Source organism: Phycodurus eques, chromosome 12 (genome assembly GCF_024500275.1).
Source record: "Phycodurus eques isolate BA_2022a chromosome 12, UOR_Pequ_1.1, whole genome shotgun sequence".
Classification (NCBI taxonomy): Eukaryota; Metazoa; Chordata; class Actinopteri; order Syngnathiformes; family Syngnathidae; genus Phycodurus; species Phycodurus eques.
Genome location: NC_084536.1, coordinates 1151673 through 1164992, shown reverse-complemented (window position 1 = coordinate 1164992; position 13320 = coordinate 1151673). Strand labels below are relative to the sequence as shown.

The 13320-nt window shown below is 40.4% G+C and overlaps 2 protein-coding genes across 7 annotated transcripts in view; one reads left to right on the top strand and one right to left on the bottom strand.

Annotated features, from left to right (window-relative positions):
• ppp2r3b (protein phosphatase 2, regulatory subunit B'', beta) overlaps positions 1-10393 on the top strand; it is a 26994-nt gene extending 16601 nt beyond the window's left edge. For both annotated transcript variants that reach the window (XM_061691169.1, XM_061691170.1), the window contains 9 exons: positions 1823-1897; positions 1979-2065; positions 2153-2309; positions 2390-2438; positions 3563-3652; positions 3726-3901; positions 5582-5700; positions 5771-5877; positions 9856-10393. In XM_061691169.1, coding sequence (XP_061547153.1) covers positions 1823-1897; positions 1979-2065; positions 2153-2309; positions 2390-2438; positions 3563-3652; positions 3726-3901; positions 5582-5700; positions 5771-5877; positions 9856-9976 — 981 coding nt within the window. In that variant the 3' untranslated portion in view covers positions 9977-10393. The remainder of the gene's footprint in view (positions 1-1822; positions 1898-1978; positions 2066-2152; positions 2310-2389; positions 2439-3562; positions 3653-3725; positions 3902-5581; positions 5701-5770; positions 5878-9855) is intronic.
• Positions 10341-13320, bottom strand: part of si:ch211-269e2.1 (cohesin subunit SA-2) — a 19039-nt gene continuing 16059 nt past the window's right edge. For 4 of the 5 annotated variants that reach the window (XM_061691163.1, XM_061691162.1, XM_061691165.1 and 1 more), the window contains 3 exons: positions 11996-12180; positions 11752-11821; positions 10341-11683 (listed from right to left, as the gene is read on the bottom strand). In XM_061691163.1, coding sequence (XP_061547147.1) covers positions 11545-11683; positions 11752-11821; positions 11996-12180 — 394 coding nt within the window. In that variant the 3' untranslated portion in view covers positions 10341-11544. The remainder of the gene's footprint in view (positions 11684-11751; positions 11822-11995; positions 12181-13320) is intronic. The other variant, XM_061691164.1, reaches the window with a different exon arrangement.

The window sequence follows — 13320 nt, the reverse complement described above, 5'->3', positions numbered from 1 at the left end:
AGCTATATTGTGTCTATGTAGATCTAGAGAAAGCCTATGACAGAGTACCCAGAGAGGAACTGTGGTACTGCATGCGGAAGTCTGGAGTGACAGAGAAGTATGTTAGAATAATACAGGACATGTCCGAGGGCAGCAGAACGGCGGTGAGGTGTGCTGTAGGTGTGACAGAGGAATTTAAGGTGGAGGTGGGACTGCAAAAGATGATGTGTGTGTGTGTGCATATATATATATATATATATATATATATGTGTGTGTGTGTGTGTGTGTGTGTGTGTATAAATGTCTCTGAGGTATAAATTACAGCCCTCGATCATCTTTTTAAGTGCACAATTGGTGGCTGACTAAATACTTTTTTGCCAAACTGTGTATGTGTAATTAATTTGTCTCTGAGAGTGTCAGTTTTTTTTCCCTAACTTTTCAGGTGTACCTAATGTAGTGGACAGGTCAACATCCGAGCATTAAAAAAAAAAAAACGATACCATGGAATGTGAATACTGTTTTTAAGAATATTCCATTGGGGTGTTTAGTCGGTCTTTACACTTGGGAGTCTTTCTGGTGGCCCGCTCGCTTTAATTCGTGTGTTTGTGTGGGGGTGGGGGGAAATGTCTTTTGGTTGTTGTGATGAATGAGAGGGCGATTGGAGTGGAGTACATGCGAATGTCCCCGCCTGTTTTCCCCGGTTGTGATTTATGTGTTTCGCTATGATTTAATCTCTCACAGTGGGAGTTAAAGAGGCACCGAAAATAAGACCTTTGAATTCCAGCGTCCCCTGAACATTTATGTCAACACATGGCATTGAGGGTATACAAAAATTGCTTATGATGTAAAAAAAAAAAAAAAAAAAGAAAGGAGCACCTGCTTTTTTCCTTGGCCCAGCATCCTCTGTCCAATCACAAGCTTCTGTACAATTCACTCTATATAAAACTGCAAAATACTAATATTTTTCAAATTGGTTCTTCAGGTTTTGGACCACACTTCTTTTATATGAAAGTGTGCGTTGACATGACCCAAAAATGTTTTCTTAAAATAACATGAAAATATTTCAAGGAAAGTTTTTCTGGTACAGACGTAAAGGGCAACATCCCCATTTGGACAAATATATTAAAACTTTTTTTCTGTATTTTCAAAGGAAATTGACTTTTCTTGTCTGAATATTACACCTTTAGTGCTGTAAAATTGCGACTGTGTTACATCATATGACAACTTTGTTCCTGGAAAAACCACGACATTTTCTTGGTAGCGTTGACTTTTTTTTTCCAAATAAAGTTACGATTTATTTTTGTAATATGTCAATTAGTCCTGCAAATTTGACTTTTTTCCATTATCCTGCCACTTTATTCTGGTAAAAGTGAAATTGTTCCACCTTTATTATATTTTTGTTTTATATATATTGTTTTTTTTTTAAAACTCCTTTTTTTTTTTTTTTTTTTTTTTACTTGTAATATTCGGACTTCATTCTCGTATGTTATATGTAGGCCAACTTCATTCCCATAAAATGACCATTTTCTCTTGTAATATTACCCTTTTGATGTACATGATAGGAATAGTAACCTTTACCACTTTATTCCCTGATCAAATAACGTTTTTTCCATAATGTTACTACAACTTCTTTCTCGTAATATTGTGGCTTAAACACATAAAAGTATGACTTTTTTTCTTGTAAAATGCCATCATTATTAAACTCAGCCGTGTGCCTGGGCTGCAAACTCTATCCTCCATCATGAAGTGCTTTATTGCAGACTCCATTTCTGAGCGCTCTATTAGCTACTGCTCACCTTTGAAATGTGACCTAAAAAGTAACGCAAACGTTACTGTGCTTCAGGATGTGGTCAACTCTCACGCAGGCCTGGCTTTCCTGAAGGAGGCGTCGGATTTTCACTCCAGATACATCACCACGGTGCAGAGCCACAGAGCGCCACTTTGCCGCACATTACCGTGTTTTGTGTGATGTCATTGTTGAGCCTTTCCATGCCTGCAGGTGATCCAAAGGATATTTTATACTGTGAACCGCTCGTGGAATGGAAAAATAACTTGTTACGAACTCCGGAAAAGTAACTTTCTTCAGGTAGCTCTACACTTAAGGCTTTAAAAATGATCCTATGGCTTACATGACATTCTATGTTTTTTTTGGTTTGTTTTTTTGCCTCGTCAGAATGTGGAGCTGCTGGAGCTCGAAGAAGACGTAAACCAGCTGACAGAGTTCTTCTCCTACGAGCACTTCTACGTCATCTACTGCAAGTTCTGGGAGCTTGACACCGACCACGACCTCTACATCGACCCCAAGGACCTGGCACAGCACAACGACCAAGGTGCTGATGCCACACACAAGATGGTCGCTCCACAATAATTTACAGCACTTCCAATATATTGATATTTGGTGTTTTTCCAGCAATCTCCCAAAAGATGATCGAGAGAATATTCTCAGGAACCGTGACAAGGTAAGTCACTCATTTCTCACTTGCCTGAAAAATACAGTGTTTATTTTTAGTGTTTTTAGAAGAAAAAAAACAATTTCTCACGCCTTCTTTCCCAGACAAATTGAAATAAAAATCCTTAAAGCTACCTCAATTGTGTTGTCAAATGACATTATTAAAATTGTAATATTACAAGTAACTTCAGCAATGCATAATATCCCCTTTTCTCGTAAAATTACCTCTTTTGGCTACAAGAGCACTTTTGTTTCATACACGTAACATTTTCTCATTTTACCGACTTTATTGTCATTCAGGTAAACTTTTGTTGCATTTGGCTCAGCGCAGCGTTTAAAATATAAATTTTAAAGTGTAGTAATTAAAATGAAATACAAAATGCACATATGTGGTCTCTATACCAATGCGCAGTTATTGAAAAATACATTAAAGTCGAATTTTGAAAACCGCAGTCATGAGCAGCATAATGTGCCAAATACATACATTTTTCCTCATAAACAATAATGATGTAAAAAATAATACAAAAACATTATCATAGTATTGTCTCGATATTCTTGTTAAACTTTAATTACAACTTTTTTCTTGTGAAACAATAACCATATTCATGTAAATTTACTACATTTTCTTTGCAATATTGTCTTTATTCTCATATCGGTGTTTCTCTTTAGAAATAAATGAATATTGCCATTATATTTTTGCAAAAAATGTTTTTTTTTCTTGTTTTAAAAAAACATTCATGTGATATTAGGTCTTTATTCTTGTAGAATTCCAATATCATTTTTGTAAAATTACTTTTTTTTTGTAATATGAAGAGAGTGAAGACTTAATAGTCATCAAATTATGACTTTGCTCTTGTAAAATTAACTTTTTTTTTTCTCATATGACCGGCATTATTTTCTAATGTTATCAAATTGTGTTGTACAATTACCAGATTAGATTTCTTGTAAAGAAAAAAATCCTCATATTACCAATTTTTCCTTTTTTCATAGAAGTAGGAAATTATTATTGTACAATTATTCTTAAATGTATTTTATCTGTATTACTGCTATTAATGATTTCTCATGGAATGACAACTGCATTTCTCTGTGATAAAAAAAAATGTCACGACACGTGTTGTGCTTTTTGCCTCTCAGGGAGAGGCGCGTCCTCAAGGAAGGCCGCTTGGGTTACGCAGACTTCGTGTGGTTCCTCATCTCCGAGGAGGACAAGAAGACGGACACCAGGTATGTCGTTCGCGATGCGTTCCTTCTTCTACTCGTGGAAAAAGAGACCACCTTGACCTGCGTCCGCCCCCAGTATAGAGTACTGGTTCCGCTGCATGGACCTGGACGGCGACGGCGTGCTGAGCATGTACGAGATGGAGTACTTCTACGAGGAGCAGTGTCAGAAGCTGGAGAGCATGGCTATCGAGCCGCTGCCCTTTGAGGACTGCCTCTGCCAGATGCTCGACCTCGTCAAGCCTCGAGTCCAAGGTGGGGCCGTCCGCCTTTTTTGCCACCTTCGCTTGACAACTGGTCCGCAGCTGCCGGTGTCATACACACACGTGCGCACGCTGAGTCACCGCAGGTCTCTACAGCAGGAACGTGAGCCAGCATTTAGCACCAAATGGGAAACCGAAGGACTTGCAACATTTATTCCTTACAACAAAATAACACTTGCGGGGGGGGTATTAGTAAAGTAGTATTGGAATTTCTGCATAAATTGGTCATCAAATGTAGTCATATCTTCATCTAGATCAGAAGCACAAACAAACTAAACTAAGACCACACACACAAACAAATGTTTTCATAATTTCATAGAGCATAAGGTGTCAACATTCAGTCCTTTGGATTTACTAACTGGTTGACCCTTGACCCTTTGGCAGCAAACGTTTCCTGTAGTTGCAGATCAGACGTGCGCAACCATTTTGGAACCTTCCTCTTGCAGTTCAGCAGGATTCCTGCAGGGATGTGCCACAACATCTCCATGGGGTTGAGCTCAGGGCTTTGACTGGGCCATTCCAGAACACCTTTTTTTCTAATTCTGTTGTTGGTTTGCTTCTGCGTTTTGGATCATGGTCCTGTTGTCCTCTTTTGAGCTTCAACTGTTGGGACAGATGGCCGCAAGTTCTTCTGCCAAATATGACGATGATGAATTAATTTTTCCATTGACGATAGCAAGCTAGACGTCTAGGACCGGAGGTTGCAAAGCACGCCCATACCATGATGCTCCCTCCATCATGCGTCACAGTTGGGATAAGGGTTTGATGTTGATGTGCTGTGCCATTTGTGTGTGTGTGTTCCTCACAAACAATTCAACTTTGGTTTCATCTCTAAACAGCATATTTTGCTAGAAGTGCTGTGGAACATCAAGTGCTCTTCAGCAAACTTCAAACAGGCAGCGTTTTGTTTTTGTTTTTTGGCAGCACCTGCTTCCACCTGGGCGTTCTCCCATGAACCCCTTTCTTGTTTCGTGGTTTACGCACAGTAGACTAGTCGACAGATATGTTGGCACGCGCCGGTGACTTTCTGTAAGTCTTCAGCTGACACTCGAGGGATCTCGTTGAGCGTTCTGGGCCGCGCTCTCGCAGTCGTCTCTACAGGTCGGCCTCTCCTTGGAAGAGAAACGACACTGCTGAACTTTCTCCATCGATAGACAATATACTATTTGCACTTTCTGGCGGTATTATGACTTTATTCTCGGAAAGGACCAAATATTTTTCATCTTGTATTATTTCCTTTTTCTCATATTGTGACTTGATTCTTGTGAGATTGCAACTTGCGTTGTTGCTTCTTTCTCGCAGTATACTGACTTAATTCTTGTAATAATTGATCTTTTAGTGAATATTAAAACTTTATTTCTATAACTTGTAATTTTACAGCTTTAATCTGATAATATTACAGCTTTATTTCCATAAATGATTGTTGTCTTTACCCTTGTAATTTTGTGACAATGTTTTGGAGTTTAATTCTTTTTTGCTTATGAATTCATATGACTTTTTCCCCGTGTTTTCTGCCTTTTTCACCTAAAATGAGCGTTTTGCTTAACATGACTTTGTTTCGACTCAAATGAAGCTTAACCTCGAAGTCTCATGGCAGTGATGATGATGATGATGATGATGATGATGATGATGATGATGATGATGATGATGATGATGACGATGACGACGGCAGGTAAGATCACGCTGCGGGACTTGAAGAGGTGCAAGCTGTCGCACGTCTTCTTCGACACATTCTTCAACCTGGAGAAGTATCTGGACCACGAGCAGCGGGACCCGTTCTCCGTCATCAGGGTGAGCGCGCGTCACACGCGCCGCGCCGCACACGCCGAGCCGTGTTACGTAACGGTCCGCGTTTTGACAGGAGGTGGCGACGGAGGGACAGGAAGCGTCGGACTGGGAGCGCTACGCCGCCGAGGAGTACGACATCCTGGTGGCCGAAGAGGCCGCCGCGAATCACTGCGATGACGTGTAAGTGCGCGCACGGGGTCACGACATTAGGTACGCCTGCGTGAGCCCACCATCTTCAAAACAAGAGCTGCAACTATTCTCACACATTGACGGCATTCTTGGAATATTTGGACTTGTAATATTGCCGCACACAAAAAAATCAATAATGTTGCAAATTTTATTTTGGAATATTCCAGCTTTAGTCTCATAAAATGACCACTTTTCTTATCCTAAATCAAAATGTAAAATAATTGTGAAATGGTTCAAATACCCAATTTTCCCTTGTAATATTACTATCAATTTTCCTAAAATTAAAATAAAAATCCTCGGATTCCTACCAATGTATCCAGGTGTAACAACTATGTTTAATAAGTGCAACTTAATTGTAATATTACAACTTTATTTCTCAACTTATGATATTTTTCTAATGATATATCATTTTCATTTTGTGTTTTTTTTTTTTTTCTCATGTTACTGCATTGTCAAATGATTCCCACATTATTTTTGCTAGTTTTTGTAAAATGGACATTTTCAATACAATCATTATTTTATATTATTGTATTCACACACAAAAATGGGGGGAATTCACATAAAACAACTTCCGTTTTTCGACTAATACTGTGACTTCATCCTTCTCATATTATTATACTCAAAAAGTACAATGTTGTTGTAAATGTACACCTTTTTTTCTTGTAATATGATAACCATATTTTTGCAAATTTGCATTTGTTTCTTAGAATGTCCCCAAAAAATGTAAAATATTGCACATTTGCATAAAATTGTTGAATTCAGATGAAGTTGTGATTTTACTTAAATACTTTTATTCACGTTAAGAATTGCTTCAAATTTTCTCACAATTTTGTGAACTTCATTCTCCCCCCAAAAATCCTCTTCTTCAATATGAAAAAGTTTGTTTGGCAAATGACAACCTTGTATTGTAGAACTGTCCCTTTTTCCCTCATAAAATTCGGACTTTATTTTTGTAAAAAAAAAAAAAAAGTCTTGTGACTTGCGACTTCACATAAAATAACGATTTTTCGATAAATATCTCAACATTATTCCCATGAAATTCTTAAGTTGGGCATCATTTGACTAATTCTGTTGATTCTCATATTGATGCGTGTGTTTTCTTTTTGAGTGCGAGTTTCTTACTGTAGCGATTATGCGCACCTTAGCAACGCCCAACCGTGATGTTTCATAGGCTCGTAAAACAAGTCCAATGAATTTGCACTCCATCGAATTTTGGACGCGGCCCTTGCATTTGATCATGTAGATCATTCATTATTATGAACTGAAAACCCATGAAAGTGGTCCCAAGTCGATGATCGTGTTTTGGCCGATAGTTGATGAGTTTTTAATGTTGAACTTTAGGAGCACCACTAGCCTGTGAAGGCGGACCGCCTCCCGGCCGGCAGGTGAGAGCTCCGCAGAACTTGCTGGAAAGAACCAAACGTTCTTCCTTCCTTCCTTCCTTCCTTCCTTCCTTCTTTCCTTCTCTCGGGACCGGACCGGTCTGGTCCTAAAACCACCCCGATAACACGTGACCAAAACCTAAAGTTTGTTTTCAAAAGTTCTCCCGCACTTGCACACCTTGGTGTTCTTCTCCTTTGTCTTCTCCACTCACACACTCACGTCTTTTCCGTTTTGTGTTTTTGATCATCGGTAACGTTGCGCATGACACGAGTGGCTCACATTTCCACTTTGTGTCGTGAGGAGAAAAGTTACATCAGGAGGAGAAAGTCCAAAATAGTACAAGAATCCTGGGAAGTGCCGTCTCAGTCTTTACAATAAAGTCACCACATCGAAATATGACAAGAATGACATCATTTTACAAGCTTGACGTCTGAACAATGACAAATAAAAAATAAAATAAAATTGGTAATATGAGAATAGCGTTGAAATATTGTCAGAAGAATTTAGTCATTTTATGAGAAAAAAGTAAAGATGAGTTATTTGTTGTTGTTGTTGAGAATTAAGTCTTAATATCATGTCATGACAATTTCAAAATATGTTAAGAATATGGTCTTGATTTTGAAAAAGTCATACGACAATAACATTGAAAGGAAATAATAAAGTTGTAATTTTAAACGAATAGTTGGAACAATATCCGAGACTAACGTCAGCCAACATTTGACTCAATTTAAGATGTTGTAGTATAAGGATCAAATCAAAAGATTATGAGGGACAAGTCATCATTTTATGTTCAGCAAAATGTTTTTGTAATGTAAAAGTTGTTTAATGTCAAAAAATAAATAGAATGAAAAGGTGAATGTATGATGGAAATAGTTGTAAAAAGGTGCAAATAAAGATAACGTTCATATTTGACAAAAACCTCCATGAGAAGAAGTCGTAATTTCACACAATAAAGTCCAAATATGACACAATAAGAATTAGTAAGCTCCTAAACCTCGTACAATACTACAATCACTATACACTCGCGTGCGTTTTAGCAGAGTCAGAAGTAACCGCGAATTCTGCTGTCATTTAGCAGAATATTTGGATTCCCAGACTGACATAAGTTACCACGAAGTCAATGATGGTTACAAATTTGGATTCGACAAAGTCAAAAATGTACGATTTGACACCGAGATCATTCAAATAGGACAAGTCTCTGCGATTTGATTGAAATACGCAATATTGCTGTATATTCCGTTTTTAAGTGGCAAATGTTTTTGGTTTTTTGTTTTTTTTCCCCAATCAAAGTGTGCGCCAATTGTGGTGCTGGTTTCCAGAAGTGAACGATTCTCCCAAGATTGGCAGTTACCTGCTCCATTATGACAACTTTCCAGAAACTGGTCCGCTTGGGCCGAATAGCACCACCTGTTGCCCTGGCATGCACGTCAGCCTGTAAACGGCTTTTGTCTGCGCCGTTGTCGCTGCCGACGGCACGGTGGACGACGGCCGGGCACGTCTGCCTCACAGTTGTGAGGTTGCGGGTTCAAATCCGGCGTCGTCTTTGTGGAGTTTGCGCGTTCTCCTGTGTGGGTTTTCTCTGGGTACTCCGGTTTCCTCCCACGTCCCAAAAACGGGCATGCTAGGTTCATTGAAGGCTCTGATTGCCCGTAGGTGTGAATGCAACTGGTTGGTTGTTTCTGTGTGCCCTGCGATTGGCTGGCGACCAGTTCAGGGTGTACCCCGCCTCTCGCCCGCAGTCAGCTGGGATAAGCAGTAAATGGACTGCACTTACATAGCGCTTTATCTACACTATCACAGTGCCCAAAGCGCTTTACAAAGCCTCACATTCATCCACCGACGGGCAAGGCGCTGCCAGGCCCACTGGGAGCAAATTTGGGTTCAGTGTCTTGCCCAAGGACACTTCGACACGCAGACACTTGGAGCCGGGTTTCGAACCGGCTACCCTTCAGTCACTGGACGGACCCGCTCATCCTACTGGGCCAAATCCACCCGCGTGAGGAGAAGCGGTACAGAGAATGACTGCGTGAATGTGATGGAAGATGATGCTGCCCTCCTGTGGCGCAAGGATGGAAAGGATGGAATTTGATTTCATTCATTTCCAGGTCTGGAAAATGGACAAATATTCATGAATATATTACATATACATGCATAAAATATTATACTTTTCGGACAGCTCCATGTTTTAAAAACAATTATGAATAAGAAAAAAGGATCTGTGTTTTTTGTAAGGCATCGGAAGCGCAGCAAACGACGTTTTTGTGAGAGCACACGGGATGGTTTTGGCGAATGCTCAGTTTTGAAGTCCATCGGTGTTCGCCCTTCGAACGTCTCAAGTAGTTCCTGTCAAAAACATCGTTACATTGCCCATGCTGTACATTACATACAGACGGGGTTAGGGTTTCAAAACTGTTAGGGTTTTTAATTAGAGTTCTGTTTGTATATTAGGTTTTCAAAACAGAGTTGGGGTTTCCAATTATTGTTATGGAATTTTGAAATCTCAAACGTGTTTGACCCCTGGCGGCAGCAGAAGCGCATTGCACGAGATTTCCCCTGATGATGTTTTTTGCATTTGCGTGCGTTCAGGTTCGAAAGGCCACAGAGTCCCTCCGACGCGGGTCTGACGAAGAGGAACTTCTTCCAGATCCCCGCGGCGCACTGCGACCTGGATCTGGACGACTACGAGTACGAGGACGACTTTGAATGAGCTGCCGGCGCCCCGACGAACAAATCTTGAGACTTCTCACAGGCAAACTGCTGCCACCCAACTGCAGCTTCTTCTTCTTGGCACTTTATACTTTTTTGTTTTTTTAATTCATGTGACTCGATGAAGAAGTCGCTATGACATCACAAACTTGACTCTGCCTCCGTCCCGTCCATTGGCTCACTTTACATTCCAGTGATCATACCGGAAGCTTCTATACAACAAAATGTCAAGTCATCACATGGACACTGTGTGTGTGTGTGTGTGTGTGTGTGAGATGGGTCGTTTAATTTATTAGATGAATTTATAAATATACGTGTAAATATTGTTTGCTGTGATGTAAATGATTTGGACAAGTTTGAAAGGAATTGTTTTTTATGTAATAAAGTTAATCAAGCCTCTGTCATTAACGACAAGCATACTTATTTAATAAAACAGTAACATGTAAGCAACAAGAAAGTGTTAGGAGGGATAATGCAATTCACAGGTGGGAAGAAGAAGAGGGGTAAAGTGTGTGTGCAGAATTACAAGTTTCAGGGGAGGAAAACAAAGTGCTCCCCAGCATGAAAGTGTTTTATTTGGGTACAAATGGGATCAATAATGCACATTTGTAATGGTAGTGTCCAGTATTGGGAGCCCTGTGGTACGCCACTCAACTATTTCTTTGGTTTAGCTCACTTTGTACAAAGGGAACTAGGCCCTCACTGGGTAAAAGTTGTGATTAAGAGATCAAGTCAGAAATCAAAATAGATTAGATAAGAATTTCATTAGAATTTGGAAGTAATGTCGCAAAAGTAGAATTGAAATTTTACAAGGAAAAATTTTTAGGAAAAGCCTGTTTAAAGCTTCGCAGTAAAAGTTGTAATGTGCATCTCAAGGGAAAAAATAAGACATTTAAACAAGAGGAAGAGCAAAAAAATGGAATTTGATGAGGAAAGTGCTAATTAAAAAAACAAAAAAGTAATAAAATCAGAAATGCAGGAAGTTAAAATAACAGATTCACAGTATTATGAGAATCTAATTTTCAGGGAAATATCTTTTTACAGAAAAGTCAGAATTTCAAGAATGAATTTTAAAAAACAAATTGCTATTTCATGAAGAGAATCTTTCCAAGCAAAAAATTGCAGCATTGGAATACATGCAAAAATGTAGGGAATCTTTTTTTAAATATTAACTTTAATGATTTTTTTTTTAAATCTAATTAACAAGAACAATGCTAGAATATTATGAGGGGGGAAAAAAATGTATTTTTATGAAAAAAAAACATACCATTTTACAAGAAATAAGCTTTTTTTTTTTCTAACCACAAAACTCACTTTTTTTCTGATATTTTTGCAGTGTGGCACTAATACACCTTTGTACATTACAAATTGTAATAGAAAAAAATAAATTGCACACATGCTGTTTACTGGAGAGTTTGAAGAGAGATACTGTCTAGATACTATCGCTTTATATTAAATATGACGTACAGTATTTGTAAAAATATCAACTAGAAACACATACTATGCTATCAAAATAGGGAGAAAAAAGGAAACGTGTTCTTTCAGAGTTCAAATGTGAACACCAAAACCTCAGATTTCAACTTCCACAGCATCTTCATCGTCACACGGCGAGCGGGCGTCAACTGTCGGTTGAGTCGGGCGTCTTCTTTTCACGAGGGCTTCCCGCTCACGACGAGTGCTCGTGCTGCCGAGTATCACCAGATAGAAGCTGAGGTGAGAATTTATGAGAAAGGTAAAGACCACAGAGAAGTGAGGAAAAAGTTGCCCTACTCGGACCTGGGACTCAAACAGTGAACTCTTCCGACTTGGGTCTCGGCGAGGCTCAGCGGTCCGTACGACTTGGTGCCTGCAAAATAACAACAAGGTTGTCGTCACACAAGTCCCGGAAGCAGGCTTCATCTCGTCTTTGACGGCTCGAGCGCTGACTAGAACCGGGCGCTAATGGGATATTGTTGAAAATCAGTAAGGTTCTCGCCTTGACAAATGTTGAGCAAATGTGTCCGTTCCCGCGCATACGAACCTTCTCGTTTGTTCTTGGCCGGGTTTGAGCGTCCGCTCCGCTTCCTGTCCGAGCCGCCGTGGGAGCCGGCGGCGGCGGCGTCCCCCTCGGCCAATAGGGAGCCGCGGTAGTAGAGCAGCGGCTGCCAGCGCTCCTCCCTCAGGTCCGCCGCGCGCTCCGAGGTGTGCTTCTGCAGGTAGGCTAGCCTACACATGCGCGCAAAACAGAACATGATCGAGGAGCACGACCGCGAGTGGTCTCGCAGTGAGCAGTCAACCCCAGTTTGTCATGGCAAATACGGCCCCGGACACACCCGCAAAAGTTTCAAATCCGCAGGAGGGCCCATATCAAAAAAACATTGTAGTTTTTTACTTTTAAAAGAACTGGAAATATATTCTAACACAAAAAAAACTAATTGCATCACGAATTACTATTGTAGCGTTTGGGTCGTGCTCGCCGTGTTTATGTGTTTTCGTGTACTTCCAAAGGCAACGGTGGCTCAGCTTTCCCACGTGCGAGGGCACTGAAGTAAATAGGTACAGTAATCAGCAGTTACTCACCTGCACATCTCTGATACGGTTAGCTTTAATGGCTATTTTGAGTTTGATGTGCCAGCAATGACTCACATGAGGTCAATTCTTCCTTCTCAGCAGAAAAGGAAACCTTACTGATTAGCTCATAATTTGGTAAGTCACCAAATTGCTTGAAGATACAAAGAGCATGACCGGAAAGCTGCTGTTTAAAATGCAAGCCACAGTCAAGAGTTTCCATCCATCCATCCATCCATTTTCCCAGCTGACTCTGGGTCAGAGGCGGGGTACACCTTCAACTGGTCGCCAGCCAATCCCAGGGCACACAGACAAACAACCATTCAAACTCACATTCACACCTACGGGCAATGGAGAGTCTTCAATGCATGTTTTCGGGATGCGGGACGAAACCGGAGTACCCGGAGAAAAGCCACACAGGCACGGGGAGAGCATGCCAACTCCACACAGGTGAGGCCGGGATTTGAACCTGCAACCTCACAACTGTGAGGCGGATGTGCTGACCAGTCACCCACCGTGCCGCAGTAGGTTTCATGAAATAAATTCACAAATACCAACCTTAGCCTGACAAATGGCTAATGCATACACTCAGAACAGTAGATAGGAACAAATGTAAGTGAAGAGAAACATCTAGCTTGATTTTCTAAAACGACAATACTCTAGTTAAAAACATCAACGCAAACAATTCTGGTTACCCGTAATGCTTTCATCTGACTACATTGCCATGAACGTCAGTGAGAAGAAAGGGTGCCAATGCTGGAGGCAGGAAAATGCCTGTTCACATCCCGCCACATGTCG